General features: G+C 40.6%; 1 protein-coding gene across 2 annotated transcripts in view; it reads right to left on the bottom strand.

The window, feature by feature from the left end:
- Window positions 1–3,120: 3,120 nt before the first annotated feature.
- gsg1l (gsg1-like) overlaps window positions 3,121–17,045 on the bottom strand; it is a 30,186-nt gene continuing 16,261 nt past the window's right edge. The window contains exons 1-4 of one of the 2 annotated variants that reach the window (XM_037793519.1): window positions 9,223–9,487; window positions 7,850–8,002; window positions 4,906–5,017; window positions 3,121–3,774 (exon numbers count right to left, since the gene is read on the bottom strand). In XM_037793519.1, coding sequence (XP_037649447.1) covers window positions 3,408–3,774; window positions 4,906–5,017; window positions 7,850–8,002; window positions 9,223–9,415 — 825 coding nt within the window. In that variant the 5' untranslated portion in view covers window positions 9,416–9,487 and the 3' untranslated portion in view covers window positions 3,121–3,407. Of the gene's footprint in view, window positions 3,775–4,905; window positions 5,018–7,849; window positions 8,003–9,222; window positions 9,488–17,045 lie in introns of those variants that run through there. The other variant, XM_037793518.1, reaches the window with a different exon arrangement.

Below are 17,045 nucleotides of genomic sequence, written 5' to 3'. Positions count from 1 at the left end.
AACATGTCTAATAATTATTTTGCGATCTTGCCTGAACCTCAACGTTCGCAATACCTTAATAAGTTAATGTTAATCGTCGTCATGCCCCTCCAACACGTTCTCACTCCCAACTCGTCAAATACCATCGCTTAGTCAGTGCCCCTCGGCATCGGAGACCGACGCACGGGGTACCCCTCCTGCGTTACTTTTGGACGGACCAGGGACGGCGTGTCAATATACGCTCGTTACATGCATAATGTCCTTTCAAAATAAACTTCCATTTTTACCTGAAGTTAGGTTTAGGCAACACAACCACTTCGGTAGGGTTAGGAAACGGTCGTGGTTGACGTTAACTTCACTGACTAGCGACTCACAGGACTCAGACACTGACGATACCGACGAGTCACGTGACTAACGACTGATGTGACAAAATAATTTGTTACTTTTAGTTTCACACCGGACACGAACACGGTCTCCTGATTGAAAGTCTTGTGTTTGTTTGACCCATCCACCGTCCCTCTCACCCGCCCTGAACGGACTCTCACCCTATTAATACTACGTCACTTGCTTCGACCGTTGAATAACGCCGCGGTTGGGTTTACATTGGAGTTATTTGAAAGCCCAGTTTGTCACATACTGTTGCTAAAGGGTGCGTCGGTATCCGATGCCGAGGGGCACTGACCAAGCGGTGGTATTTGACAATTTGACTTGCAAACATGGATGTACTTTAAACAAAGCAGATGTCAATGTTTTATGAGGAAGGAAACGCATCCAGTACATTTGTTAGACCTCAATGGGAAACACTGAATATAAACACAGTGTTTGTTAGAGAAAGACTCCACAGAGCACCTTCTGAGTGAATTTTCTTACCGGTTATTCCTGCATGAAGCCCAGTGTGTTGTAACTGTTTCAGTCAGCAGAGTGATAGATATTGTCCCATAACCACAATGTTGCCATTATGTGCCTTTTTTCAAATAATCTGCAACTGCAATTGCATTTTGAACTCGTGTTGAACAAATCTTACAGTTGTTTAACAGTTGTCAAATGGCTAGAGGCAAACATTCACACTCATAAAGTGCACTATTAGAGTAGCAGAAAGAGCAACAGACTGATCTGTGTTTTGCTCTCAGGAAGTGAAGCTTTGGAATGAAATATGAAAACCATCCCAAAGCTGCTGAGGACTGAAAGAGCACGCTGTCATTCAAACATTTTGTCGTTATGCTCCAGTTTTCACCAACAGGATCAACACAGATGAAAAAAACAGACATGTAGCTTTTAATAATAACTCTTAACACTAGTTTTCACATTCAGCGTCATAAATAGGGCTTGGCCTGTATAACAGTGCTATGTGTAGTATTTTGTGTTTGTCAAGAGGTTTTCCAGATCATGCTCCTTCCTCGTTCCCAACTTCTCTACCTCTGAATCAGTCTCTGTTTGTTTTGAAGAACCAGAGGAAGGATTAGAGACAATAATGGATCAAACTCAGTCAGTAAGCTGCGGTTCTTCTAATGGTCACAAGATGCTGGTTAAAAAGAAGTGACGCATGTTCCTGTAGTTTACTAACCATATTCGTATCTCCATCAAAACTTAGTTTTACCTAAACAGTTGGTTACTCTCTGTTATCCATGATATCCACCCACGCTCCCCTCTAATGTCAACTTTCTAACTTTTTCTGTGTAATCTGCGTCTAAAATATATCTATGACATAAAAACAAACATATTCCACCTGTTACAAATACAAAGTTTAATTAAAAAACAATAAAACACACCCAACTAAGTTCAGTACTCTGAGGGGTTTTGCTGCTATAGTACAGCCTTAAAGGACCAGACACACAAACCCAACATCAAAAAACCAGCAGCGATGAAGGCCGCCAGTTGCGTCGCATCACGTCGCCTTTGTCTTGGCCAAAAAATTGCATTTGAACACACCGCAATGACTACAGCCGACGGACGTTTTACGCCTGCGTGAGATGAAATAACCCTCCACACCAGCAGGCAGCGGTAGTCTGTATTCATCGTTCAAAAAGGGAAACTGGAAGACCGAGGACGGCGGATATACAAGCCGTTGCTATGATACGTACATGAAAAAAAAACATTTTCCGACCATTTTCATATCACTCTCACTCACCACTTAGCTTCAATCCAGATGACCATGTTGTTGTGAGAATATCTGTGTATTAGAATGATCAGATGAGATGAAGATGAAAAATGAGAAGAGCCTTCTGTGTTTTTCCTCTTGACTTTACTCGTTGGCTTGCTTTCCTCACTTCCGTTTCTCTTCTCGAGCACTGATTCGTTTAAGCTGAACAGCCAATCAGAGTGATTTCTCTCACCGACGATCTCCGCTGCCGACTCAACATGCTGAATCTGCCAAAAAACCTCCAACACTGGTAGACTAGAGCCAACGGTGCAGAACACACCGCAAAAACTAGGCCGACAGACGCTCACCAACGGCTCCCAACTGTCGGCCAGCGTTTTTTTCTGTGTGATTAATCCGCAAGTCGATATATTTTTTCAAACTGTTGTTGCAAATATTACGCTGCGAAAAGCGAAATTTTTTCAGAACAAAGTAAATTTTTTTGACCGCAAATAAAAGCATCAACCAACCACGTTGTGCGGAACGGGTTGAGTTGCGTCTATATTTATGAAACAACAACACGGAGGTTCCATGGTCCGAACCAGGATGGCAAACTTTTTTACTCATTTCAACCTTGACAAAGGCGGCGGAGACCAGATCGTCTTATTCCGTCCTGACCTTTCACAATAAAAGCCCTAGACATATTATAATCCCAAGTGAGTGTTTTGTGTTGTTTATGCGTCATGCCCCCGGTGTGTAAAGACCTTTACTTGCACACTAGCAGCTTATAGAGAGGTGAAGTCCCGTCCCTTCCGGTGGACCACCATGGGACCTTATTTCTTAAATAAGTTCCCATGGTGGTCCACCGGAAGGGGCGTGACTTCACCTCTCTATGGAGGCTGATGGTAAACTTAAGGTACAGTGGATATTCCTGTGTAACCGACATTTTAATGGTTCTCTACTTGTGTTGCTGTCACTTTTCAGAAGCCACCATTATTTTGTAATTGCCACTTCTGGCCATAAAGGTTCCAGTGGCCCACTTGAATATGTCACAACTGATAATATCGATGTTGAAAATACTACACATAGCACTTTGAAATATGCTGGAGAACATCTGCTTTCTGTCCACGAAGATCTCAGAGTCAAAGATCTCAGTCTGTTTTTCACACTTTATATTGATTATCATTTAATATATAAATAACACATTCGTCTAATTTTATTAATTTCACTGACTCTGTCTTTTCTCATCAAGATAATAATCTTCTTCAAACAGAAAATAAGAGCTGCTGTGCTTTTGAGTTCGATGGCAGAACCAGTTCAGACCTAAAGGAGCAGTTTGCCCGGTCGATGCTCAGCACTGCTCCTCCCCCAGCGAGTCTGTGTTCTCTCCCAGGTCTATGGAGGCTGACGTCGCTCTCATCTTGCCCCGTCCGGGACCCGGACCCGGACCCGGTCCCGGACCGGGACCCGGGCCCCCGACGACGAGCCCAGCCCTGCCTCCGCCGTGGCCGGGGTAGACCTCCACAGAGCTGGAGATGGACTGGAGGGAGCGGTCCCGAAAGTAGTGGAAAGCCTCCTGGTCCAGGTAGTTCTGCTCCTCGCGCAGGCCCTGCTCAAACAGCTTACGTTTGTGTCTGAACTCGATCACCGTCTTGGTATAGGAGTTGAGGGTGGTGACGGAGGCCGCCATGCAGCAGGTGAAGGAACCCCAGGCCATGCTGGTTGGAGAGAGACAGGGAGGGGAAAAAAAGAAGAAGAAGAAGAAGAAGAAGAAGAAGCAGTGAATATACGGACATATGTGGTGCTCTATGGATGGCTGTTGGTCGCTCCACCACTTTGGTCCAGAATGAAATATCTTTACAGAAATTTGTGACGGATATTCATGTCCCCCAGAAAATTAATCTTGATGACTAATATTTTGTTTCTTCATTTCCTTCAGGCGGTCATTGTTGTGAAATAAATATCACATCAAATTTCACATTTATTTGTTCATTTATTTCTATATATATTTATTTCTGTATTTAAAATATATATTTATTTATTTTTGCATATAAATGGTCTTTTCTGTATATTTATTTATTTATTTTTATTCTTTTATTTTTCCTATTTCTTTTCCCTATTGCTTTTGTTTTTCCCTTATTGCTTTACCAATTCCTTGCAGGGCCAAGCTGTCGTTGGAGAGTTTTTGGCCGATTCAGCATGTTGAATCGGCGACGGAGCTCGTCGGTGAGAGAAGTCACTCTGATTGGCTGTTCAGTTCAAACAAATCAGTGCACGAAAAGAGAAACGGAAGTGAGGAAAGCAAGCCAACGAGTAAAGTCAAGAGGAAGAAGGCTCTTCTCATTTTTCATCTTCATCTCATCTCATCTCTGGCCGTCGGCTGTAGTCTTTGCGGTGTGTTTGAGTTCAACTTCTCGGCCTTCATCGCCGCTAGTTCTTTGATATCGGCTTGGTGTGTCTTGGCCTTTAGAGGTGGGCTGCACCTTTGACTCGAGAGAAAGCTTTTATGATCAAGGTCCTTAAATACCAAGCACTCCTAAATACCATCTCAGAGCTGGTTACAGCTACAGTAGACTACTTGTTTTCATATTTGACAGCTAAGGGACACACTCACAGGTTGGTCGTTAGACGGCTTCAACAGCTTGGGATGCCAAAAAAGGGGGCTTAACGGTCCATGATTTTGTAAATGCTCCTTTAATAGATGTGTCCTTGTATCATTCTTCTCTATACAGACATAAATAAATAGTTAAAATCTGTGCTTGTGTGTGTGTGTGTGTGTGTGTGTGTGTGTGTGTGTGTGTGTGCGTGTGTGTGTGTGTGTTTGTGTGGGTGTGTGGGGGTGGACTTACCAGAAGGACCAGCCGTAGTCCCAGCTGTGAGGCCTCCAGTCTTCAGGACCCAGACTGACTGTAATCTGGAACACCTGAGTGTACATCATGTGGGCCACCATACCCAGAAGACCTGCAACACACACACACACAATTTGCACTGACTTGCTTCTCTGTGAATCTGTGCATATATACCTAAATTAAACTCCCCTTTTGCCTGGAAGAGACTAGCAGTTAGGATAGGATGAGTGACAGTAAGCAGATGGCTTGGTGTACAGATCTCAACAAATAATTGCAACAGAATTTGTTATGAACTAGAGCAGTGCCCGTTCAAAATGTGCCTGTTCAGAACGGGCCTATTGCTTGGCCTGGGGTATTGCTGCTGGCAGCTTTCTTGAGAACCTCTCATCCAAACAACTTCACACTGGACTGTGCGCGTCCATCCTGAGCAATACACCTGCCAAGTGTGAGGTTGATCAAATGAACGGTTGTCGAGAAAATTACTAATAAATATGTCCCGTAGATCTCCGATTTCTCTTTCTTTATCTCTTCTTGAATGTACTGTAGAGAGTGACGGTAATATTGAAGCAAGCGACGCGTAATGCACTACTAATAAATATGACACTGCTCTTCCTTGGGTACTCAGCAATATACCCGCCAAGTGTGAAGTTGTTTGCATAAACGGTTGTCGAGAAAATCAAAGGACAGATAGATAGAGAATCCTTCCTTTTAATTAGATATGCATGATCCCAAGATGATGATCCCCAACTTGTCCTCCAGCGTCATCATCAGGTCAAAAGGATCCCTTCACCATGGAAAAGCATCTTAAAAACGAATAACTGGATTTCCATAACTGGTGCTATAGATACTCGTGTTCCCCAGAGGATGAATCACCCTATGACCTTTCCTCTAGCGCCATCATCAGGACGTTTTAACCCCACTAATCTCACGGCTCTAAAACAGTGCAGCTGCATCCTCAGTGGGCACTCAATAATCTGCCAGGATAATTAGCATTAACTAAACAACAGTAAATCACTTCACACCTAAGTTACAGCTCAGCATGTTATCAGTAATAAATCAGAAGATATGTAACTATAATAATTAGTCATTATACAGAACCAATTGATTTAACGTGAGACATGCGATCAATTAGAGATAGGGACGCAATCACTCACAAACATACAGCTAATCAAAACAATGTAAATGAGAGAGAATGACATTAATGCAGAGATGATACATCACCACCTTTCTCTGTGTGTGTGTGTGTGTGTGTGTGTGTGTGTGATAGGTTACAGCCACGTGTCTGTGTTTGTAATCAGTGTGTGTCAGTGTGCAGCAGTAAATAAAACTCAGCTGCTCCAGATTTATAGTTCACCATAAAGAGAGCAGCATTTCTCCTCGCAACCTTGACAACGTGACGACGGAGATTTCTAAGAAACGTGTGTGTGTGCGTGTGCGTGTGTGTGTGTGTGTGTGTGTGTGTGTCACATGACAGTAAGCGCTCGAGGTCCTTCATCTGCTTTACTGTATGTTTGGCTGTCAGTTAAACTACAAAATAAATGTCACAGTTATCCATTAGAATTACTGTTAAATTACAGTTACTAATCAAAACGTCTGTGATTACAAACATCCGAATATATTCTTTTCAGTAAAAAGCTTATATGTATAATACAATATTTTGTTGCTTTGCATCTTTTCGCTGTGCAGGAACGCCTTCTTTTGGCATATTTCTGGTAGGGCTGTCAAAGTTAATACAATAACAACAAGTTTTTTTGTTGTAGCCGGCTCAATTTTAAAGCTAGAGTGAAGATACTGGCATCGCATGAAACTAAAAACCTAACAAATCCATTGGTACCAACCACGTCATACTAGCTTGTCGTGAAGAAGGTTAAATAATGCTCCAAACTTACGCAAAATTTTGGTGAGGAAAAACTGGCATGGCCATTTTCAAAGTGGTCCCTTAACCTCTGACCTCGAGATAAGTGAATGAAAATGGGTTCTATGGGTACCCACGAGTCTCCCCTTTACAGACATGCCCACTTTATGATAATCACATGCAGTTTGGGGCAAGTCATAGTCAAGTCAGCCCACTGACACACTGACAGCTGTTGTTGCCTGTTGGGCTGCAGTTTGCCATGTTATGATTTGAGCATATTGTTTTATGCTAAATGCAGTACCTGTGAGGGTTTCTGGACAATATTTGTCATTGTTTTGTGTTGTTAAATGATTTCCAATAATAAATATATATATTTGCATAAAGCAGCATATTTTTCCACTGCCATGTTGATAAGAAATGTGTGATTCATTTGCAATTAATCGCGATTAACTATGGACAATCATGCAATTAATTGCGATTAAATATTCGAATTGAGTGACAGCCCTAATTTCCGGACAACACGTGTCAGCATAGCCGTTGAGACCAATTTGACGAACGCCAAAGTGTGAAAAACAGTTCCTCAAATGGCCACTTGAGGGCTTGAAGCGAGTCAATCCCCATTGACCGCCATGTTAAAATGCCCACTTTACAGCAAAAATAATCGTGTTGACTGCCTGGTACAAAAAAATTGTTTTGGTCTCTATAGCTTATTTCCCCGTTCATGGGAATCTATTTTCAAGCCATATGTGCTGTAGTGTGACGGGTAAAGAACAGTAAATGTGCTTTAAAAAGAGTCAGCGGTCAGTTGATGACGTCTTCAGAGAGAAGAGCATCACGGTGGACACAGAGCCAACTTCTTGTGTAAGAGGTTTAACATGAGCTGGCAGAAAAAGTCCTGCAATCCTACACAGCGAAGGCTTCCAGGGGATAACCTCTGACCTGGACGACCTCTCACAAATCTGCAACAGTCTTCCTCCTCCTGATCCTCAGCAGGGCTCTCCTCAATGTGGAAGTGTGTTGGAGAAGAAAGAGGAGAGGAGGAAATAGTCTGAACAGGTTTTGTGTGTCTTATCGGGTGTCCCGTCTTACCGGACAGCACGGTGAAGACGGCGGCGAAGGCGTTGAGTTTGAGTCCGTCGATGACGTTGCTGGAGTGGAAGAGCTCGAGACACATGAGGCTGAAGCCGACCACCAGCAGCAGGATGTAGAGCACCTCGGACACCACCGACAACCACAACACACCTGCAACACACAACACAACTCAGTTATACTCACAGAGTGATTGGAAATACGAACATTAACGCATAAATCAAACCTCTGTCTTGCTTGTACAAGTAGGTTTTTCTAAAGCAGACATTTAATCGCATTATGACAAATAACAACTAACATTACATTTATGATAGATAGATAGATAGATAGATAGATAGATAGATAGATTCTTTCCCCTTACTGCGTAACGGATCATTGAGAGATCACAGCAGAGATTAAAATAAAGAAACAATGTTCAGCATTACAGCTTACTTTAAAATGAACATGTTCTCAAATGAAATCTTAAGTAGGAGTGTGTGTGTGGGACAGGAGAGGAAATACATCAAACCGAATGCAGCAATGACTTGTGGGATAGCGCTCCTCCTATTCTGACTATATTTTCCCTTTCTGCTCTCCCGCTGATACAGAAGATCACAAAAAAAGCAACACAAAGTTGTGTTGAAAGAGCTCCTGGACTCTGGAGGGTTGCGACTTGTCAAACATCTGAAGCTTTTCCACGCGGCGCTCAGGGAGGAAAACCACCGAGACCGGCTGAAGAACCACCAGGCCAAATCTGTTTCAGAGACTGCAGGAGGTCGTTTGACAAATTATGGTTCATACTTAGGAGAAAAACACAATATGTCCTAAATTTTGCTGAGGAAAAACTGCCATTTTCAAAGGAGTCCCTTGACCACTGACCTCCAGATATGTGAATGAAAATGGGTTCTATGGGTACCCACGAGTCTCCACTTTACAGATATGCCCACTTTATGATAATCACATGCAGTTTGGGGCAAGTCATAGTCAAGTCAGCACACTGACACACTGACAGCTGTTGTTGCCTGTTGGGCTGCAGTTTGTCATGTTATGATTTGAGCATATTTTGTATGCTAAATGCAGTACCTGTGAGGGTTTCTGGACAATATTTGTCATTGTTTTGTGTTGTTAACTGATTTCCAATAATAAATATATACATACATTTGCATAAAGCAAACATATTTGTCCACTCCCATGTTGATAAGAGTGTTAAATACTTGAAAAATCTTCCTTCAAGGTAAATTCTGAACAGATACAAAATAAAGTGATTAATTTGCAATTAATCGTGATTAAGTATGGACAGTCATGCGATTAATTGCAATTACATATTTGAATCAATTGACAGCCATAAATGCATCATGTTTTGCATATTAAATGTGCTCTACAAGTAAACTTGCCTTGTTGTAACTTTTTCTCTAATAAAACGTCCGTGTCGACCTTCACTCCAGCTGCTCTCGTGCAGAGAAGGATGTGGATATTAGATTTCCATTTTTGTTGTATTTTTCGTCCTCCAGGCACAAACTGAGGGCGGGGACGTTGAATTGTTCCTCCATTTATTCTGAAACTACTGATGAGACTCTGATGAATCATCTCCTTTGCAGACAGGACGCGACACTCAGAGCTCAACACAAGGTGAAGTATTTGTTTCTGATTGGGGAATGGGAAGGTGTGTTTGATATCAACACCTGCTTGTTTGACACATACTGATTGGCTCTTTGCTGTGCCGGAGCCCTCCGGTCATACAGGGCAAAAAAAAAAAAAAAATCCCATCAGAGCAAAGAGAGACATTATGCAGGATGATGAACAAGTTTTACAGCCTACTGTACTTCTTCACGCTCTGGAAATGTGAACATTTTTAAAGCAGAGAGGAGCTGCCCTCAGGATCCACTCTCACCACTCAGACTCTTTCAGAAAGGCAGAAGCTCCTCTTGGATCGTCGAGGCTCACAACTCAGAATTAAACAGGATTATCTGCTCTGCTGCTCTGTGCCACATCCAGGCTGAGTTTTCAGTGGAGCTACAGGATCCCTGAACAGACAAAACTGATCACTAATTTTGTTTCACACTTCTCTCTAGGCAAGCTTATTTCTGTATTCAGAGCATAAGACATTGAGTGTAATAACAGAATATATAATGGTGGATTGCTAGAAGAAGAAAAATATGGTGCAGCCTCCAAAAATTGAATTAAAAGCAATGGCAAAGAGATGACAAATTAATCTCAAGCGTTTGTTCCAGACTTGTGCAGCTTCATCAGGTTGTGTTTTAATTCTAGGGATAATAAGCAGACCAGTGACAGATAATGTGAGATGTCTGGAGGGTTAATGTTGTAAAGATGTAAAGCAAGAAAAACAAAATAAAAGCATTAATCCACATTGGCAGAGCCAGAGTTTCCAAACTCAGGATTTCTGTATAAAATAGCATTACAGGCATGTTAAGGGGATTAAATCCATCTCTAAACTTGTGTTTAAAGTTCTTCCTAAGTTCCTAAGACTAAATACCAACTAGTTTCAAATTGGTGATTTAATAAATTAACCTGCATCATTAAAACTTACAATTACAGTTAATCTCGACAACACGTTCTCACTCCCAACTTGACCAGTAACGCTATCCCTCTTGCGTTACTTTTGGACAGACCGGGGACGGCGTGTCAATAGACTCTTGTTACATGCCAAGTGCCCTTTCAAAATAAACTTCCACTTTCACAGGAAGTTAGGTTTAGGCAACACAACCACTTAGGTATGGTTAGGAAACGGTTGTGGTTGATGTTAATTTCACTGACTAGCGACTTACGTGACTCAGACGATACTAATGACTGCCGTGACAAAACAAGTTTATGTTCCTTTTAGTTTCACACGGACCACGAACAGTGGTCTTGTGGTTGAAAGTCCTGCTTGTCACGCTATTACTACTACGTCACTCGCTCCGACTGTCGAATAACGTTGTAACGCGTTTACATTGGAGTTAAAAGGGTGCCTTCGCACGTTGGTATCTGATGCAGAGAGGCGCTGCCCAATCGGCAGTATTTGACAAGTTGGGAGTGAGAACGGGTTGATCTCGAAGATCTCCGGTTAGTTCTCTTTGGCGACACCTATGGCGATAAGCGGTAATTGCAGGTGTGTATTACTTCCCAGAGATCAAACAGTGTGCCAGCACCACAGACAGTTCGTAATACTGTAAACACAAGTAGCCTCATTTGGCAACAGATAGTGACTTAACAGACTGACATCTTTGAGATTATTACTTTAATAAGTAGCTAAGTATATCTTAGCTAAAGACTTTAGTAATTCGTACTTTGGTTGCTAAGAAACATCTGTAGAGCCATCCAATCAGAAGCAATCAAAACAGAAAGTCACTGTGGCGTCACAAGAATTTAAATTTGTTCAAAGCATTGGACAAAGTAGTTCAACTTTTTGACCCGATGATGGCCATACATGAAAAGTCCGGGGATCATCAACGTGCACAAAGACCGTGAATCTCTGCACCAAAATGCAACGTAATCCATCCAACAGTTACTGGGGCATAGGGAGCTCAAATGTACAGCGAGACTGTGAATGCAGCGTGAAAACAGACTTCCAAATGAAAGCAGACAGACAGTAAGAGGGAGCGGCGATGGATCTGAAACAGAAAAATCTCTTTCATGATACGATACAACAAAGTTGGGAGAAGAGATGGAAGAAACCAGTGAAACATGAAGCAGGAGAGAAGAAAGGATGAGCAGAAACCTTTGGGGGGCATCAGTGATAAAAGCAGCACTAACCACTTTACGATGCCAAGGTGCAAAATTAATGTGACGGCTGCTCAGATCATCTGAAGGAGAAACTACAGACCTGCAGCTGAAACCTTCAGGATGACAAACACTGAGCAGCGTTTCCTCATGATGTTGTTTTCTTTAAGAACATGTTCTGCCGCTGGCGGGTCTCTATGGATGGCTCTGTCGGTCCGTCCAGACTGAAATATCTCAACAACTATTGTTGAAATGTGCTTCATCATTCATGTTCCTCTCGGGATGACTTGTAATAACTTTGGTGATCCTCTCACTTTTCATTTAGCGCCATCATCAGGTCAAAACTTTAATGTGTCCAATACTTTGGTTTATGACCAAATACCTGCAGACAGGTACATCCAATAATGACATTCAATCAGCTTCAGCTGGACTCTGTGTTTACTGATAATCAGCAAATGTTAGCACTGTCATATCAATCCAATTTTTTACAACACGCTTAGTCAATACTTTATTAATGCCAATAAAGCAAATTTGAATTTGAAAGAAAGGATGACCTGCAGCAAAGATCTTGTTCCAGGTTTGAACCTGTGACTCTGCAAGTTACATGAAAGACATCTTTTACACCACTGACTATCAGGACGTCTATACACTATAGACATTATACCGGTGAATAGGGTAAATATTTTAACTACAGTAATAGATATCTCCATGAAACTACCCCAGTTGATTGCTTACATTAAGACAATGATCGTTTTGTATTACAAGTTTTCTGAAATTGTATGTGCATATGCAATATGCAAATGAGGCATTATCTTATGAAATATGTGCTAATTTGCATACATTTCCAGGACAGAAATGTGAACATTGGATGAAGCCAGGTTCAAAATTCTTGTTTCATTTTGTTGACATATATTAGAGTCAAAGGTTTTTTACAGAGGGGATTATGGATATCTCTTTTTATCACTCCATAAATCAGAAAATAGTTTTTAGGGATAAAATGTTCTATAAATCAACCTATGAATGATAAATGAACAAACCCCTCAGTAAAAACCTTCAGAATATAGATAGGAATGAAACTGGACAGTTTGGTGGATGTAAGTGCTGCTGAAGTGGAGGTTGATGGAGAAAACAGCCTTTAAAGATATGTATTGTTGGTGAATAAAAGATTTAACTAATATCAGCAAAAATTTCTCCAGTTGATTACTGACATTAAGATACTGATTTTTTTGTATTTCTGAAATGTTATGTTTAAATATGCAAATGACGCATTATCTAATGTTAACTTTTGGTGAATTTATCAGAAATCTACACACCCAAATAGACAAAGTAGTAAAAATAAACACCTAAATGTGTATTTTGGATGTTTTCTTTCTACTAGTCTGAAATTAGACATATTATGGATGCAAAATGGCCCAACATCTCTAAAATGATCAGTGTATGAAAATGTTATTGCCTGTAGTGTATCCTCTTAATAATCAAGCTTTTGAGTGAAGTATCACTCTGAAACACCAACATCACTCTCTGGTTTCTTGTTAGCTTCACCTTTAACTTCCAGCCAGTCGATGGAAACAAATTCCAGCGGTATAAGATGCCTTTAAGGGAATCTCACAATGCAACAATATTGACCAAAATCATGTTCTCCCCTGTTTCTGGTCTTATTGAATATGTATCAGAGTGAGACTTCATTAAACAGCAAATAAAACGTGTTTTGAGGGGCTGATAACAGGAAGCAAGGAGCTCATCAGACCGAGAGGCTCAAATAATTACATCTTTAATTACTCTCAGAGTGTGTGTGTGTGTGTGTGTGTGTGTGTGTGTGTGTGTGTGTGTGTGTGTGCGTGCGTGTGCGTGTGTGCGTGTGTGCGTGTGTGTGTGTGTGTGTGTGTGTGTGTGTTTAGCAGTGTGTCAGTGGTGTATGATGTTCTCTTATACATTTTTGACTCCATCTTTCAGAGTTTCTCAAAACATTTCCATGTTGAGAACATATTTATTCAGATTCAGACCCAAAGGAAACCTCAGTGACACGATTATTGATTAACTGATTAAGTGCTGGATGTAGTGCGAAAAATTAAATCAGAAGAATCATTTTAATTCACTTAAATAAGTTCTAGTGAATTAAATCAGGGCTGCAACTAATGATTTATGTCACTACGTATTAATATTTTAATTCATTTTGAAAAATGTCAAAGAAGGAAAAAGAAAGCCCAAACTATAACTCCTCGAATTGCTTCATTTCACCCCATTATAAAAACTCAAAGAGATTCAATGACAGAAAAAAAGAAAACTTGATAAATGAGAAGGAAAACCATGAATCAGGTCTTCAGACTGTCTTAGATTAATTTCCTAATTAGCTAATCGTATTAGCTCTAGATGAAATAACAGGGAAATGAGTTAATGCCGTGTCAGATACAAGCTGATTTAATGTCGTACTGGTTTTTATTGAATTAGATTTAGTTTTCTGGGTGACTTCCAACTTTAGTTTTTCTGATCACAGATGCACCAACATGAAGACATTAAACACTTATTTTGTTACTGTGATCTCTAGTTTGTGTTCAGTCAACATGTCAGCTGTCGTATTGATAAAGAGATACAATTGCTGCCACTTCTTCCTCTCGTTTGCCTCCACCTGCAGTCCAGTCGCCAAGGAAACATGCTGGCATTGTACGTTTCTGCAAACCATGGTGTAGTATATCAAGCGACTGTTATTGGAGGTTACATCGTATAATAACGAGTATAACAAGCAAGAAGGTCTGCTAAGGGCGATTGTTGATTTTTTAGTAGTGACAGTTGTTACGTTACATTGTTACATTACATTGTTACATTATATTGTTACGTTACATTGTCAAGTTACGCTGTTACATTGTTACGTTAGGTTGTTATATTATGTTGTTACGTTATGTTACATTGTTACATTACACTGTTACATTATATTGTTATGTTACATTGTCAAGTTACGCTGTTACATTGTTACGTTAGGTTGTTATATTATGTTGTTACGTTATGTTACATTGTTACATTACATTGTTACATTACATTGTTATGTTACATTGTTAAGTTACGCTGTTACATTGTTTAGTGAGGTTGTTACATTACGTTGTTCCGTTACGTTGTTACGTCATGTTACGCTATGTTACGTTATGTTATGTTATGTTACGTTGTTACGTTACATTGTTACGTTATGCTGTTACGTTACGTTACGTTATGTTACAAACGTTGTAACATTAATATTTTAACACAAACTATGATGTTTTTCTAACCTTAAGAAGTAGTTTTGTTGCCTGTAAGCCTAACCAATTGTTTCAAAACATTAACCATGTGTCATTGTGCAATTCTGCAAGCGTGATACAAGTCTGAAACATATTTTTGGTTTAGAAACATCGACATTCAGCGTATCCGTGGTTTGCAGAAACGTAAAATGCCAGCATTATTTCTGGCAACTGGGCTGCCACATGTGTTCGCTCCACAATGGATGGATACATCTTTGGTTTGATTTTGGATTATCTGATAATCATTTTAACTAAATTTTAGTGCTGACACAAAAGTTTTCCATCTTGTTTTGAAAATCAGATTAACTCAAAGTTTGGTGAGAAGAGAAGCTGAGGTAAAAGTGATTGTTTATGGTGAGAATCTACAAGCCAGGGCCTCTACACACCGGGGGCATGATGAATAAATGACATGGAAATGCAAAATACTTGACTGCGAATATTGGGAATATTGGGCTACTTAAGTACTAAGAAAATTACACAGAGTTTGGTTGGTGGCTAGTCATGCATTTTTCAGGTGGGTCTAGTTCTGCGGGGGGACTTTGCACTCATGACCACAGCACTTCTAAAATTCTATCTATGACTCTCTGAGTGTTTTCATGTAATCAAATTGGATTTTCTTGTTTGTTTTTTGTTGTTTAACTTTTCATTAAGAACAAACTTGGATCTGACTGAGGAGCAGTTGTGTGTTATAAAACACAGCAGTGAGCATGTAGGGCTCAAAGGAAGGCAGATTAACATATTGCATCCTTGTGAGAGGCAAGGTCGCCCCGCTCGATACATCATATCATCCGCCACTGCTCTTCTTCCAGATGGCATTAACAGATGAAACCATCATTTCATTATTAACTACCTGCTCGGCATGAAACAGCGAATTAGAGGCTACGCCCACCTGCACCAAAATATTCCCTTTCTTCTGGACGCTCAAATATTCCTTTTAAGAGCTGCATAATATAAACACCAAGAGCTGTCAGAAATAAGCTGCTCTTATCTGCAGTTAGGAGGAGATGTTCTCTCATTATCCAGCTCCTAATACATACAAATTTATTCTGTCTGTTTTACATTAAGGATCATATTAAAAAACAAACAAAGAGAAGATGTAATAAAGGCCAAAGCAAACAGCTTTTTTAAAAACATTAAAGAGGTCCTATTATGCTTTGTGCTCTTTCCCTTTCCTTTGTGCATGAAAAAGGGTCTGCAAAGTTACAAAGCCCAAAGTCTTTGCCAAAGGGAGTTACTCTCCCCCACAGAAACCCTGCTCCTGAACTGCCTGAAACGCCTGGCTTGAAGTCCCGCCTTTTCTTCTGTAACATGCTGACAAAGTCCTTGTAGGGAGGAGGTCAGGGAGGACGGACGGGTCAAACAAACACAGGACTTTCACCCAGAAGACCGCTTATCAAGTGAAACTAAAATTCAATACATTGAGTTATTTTAAGGACTGGAGTTATTTTAAGATACGCACATAACTACATTAGAACGTAACCATGTCACGTATACGTCACGTAGGCTACTTATTTTAACCCAAACCATGATTTTTTCCTAAACGTAACCAAGCAGTTCTTTTTCACCATGTCAAAAAGAATGGTCATACAGTATATGTCGTTTTAGGAGTCATTGGCAAACAACCTGTTCCGTTGTTTATATAAGAGGACATGCTGCCAATGAAAGACTTTATGTAAAGGAGGTAAATTGTTGTTCTGTATATTGATGATGGAAACACAACGATTTTCTTGTGACAACTCTGGGAAATTGGCTTAAACTCTGGATGTGAACATAAAGCGTCATCCTAATTTTAGTGAGGTAACAGGTCCCTATAACTTCCATAAATCAAACCTGACAACACACCGGAAAAGACTGAGCTTGTTTCATATCAATTAATCCATGTCACTTTTACTTCTACTCCCTCCTCCGTCAGTATAATCACAATGAAGGCTTTACGATGCTTCAGACGAAGAGCTTCTGAAACCACCGTTCTGATGACGGAATCAGAGTCTACGTGAGAACGTTCGATCCTCTTATTGGTCTTATTGAGACCACATTCTCTAAAGGGTCTCGGTGGTTGTTTTGGGCTGTGCCTGAGTATGATTGCTGTGTTCAGATCTGCCCAAACATTTGTATTGTATCAAGGGGGAAACCAAACACGAGTCCGATTCAACCGGACTAAATAACTCCCAGAAACACTTTTGGACGACGTGTTGAACAAACTAGTTTGTTTAAAGAATACTGAGGCCTTA

The sequence above is a fragment of the Sebastes umbrosus genome, chromosome 14, assembly GCF_015220745.1.
Source record: "Sebastes umbrosus isolate fSebUmb1 chromosome 14, fSebUmb1.pri, whole genome shotgun sequence".
NCBI lineage: Eukaryota > Metazoa > Chordata > Actinopteri > Perciformes > Sebastidae > Sebastes > Sebastes umbrosus.
This window is presented reverse-complemented; position numbering and strand designations above follow the sequence as displayed.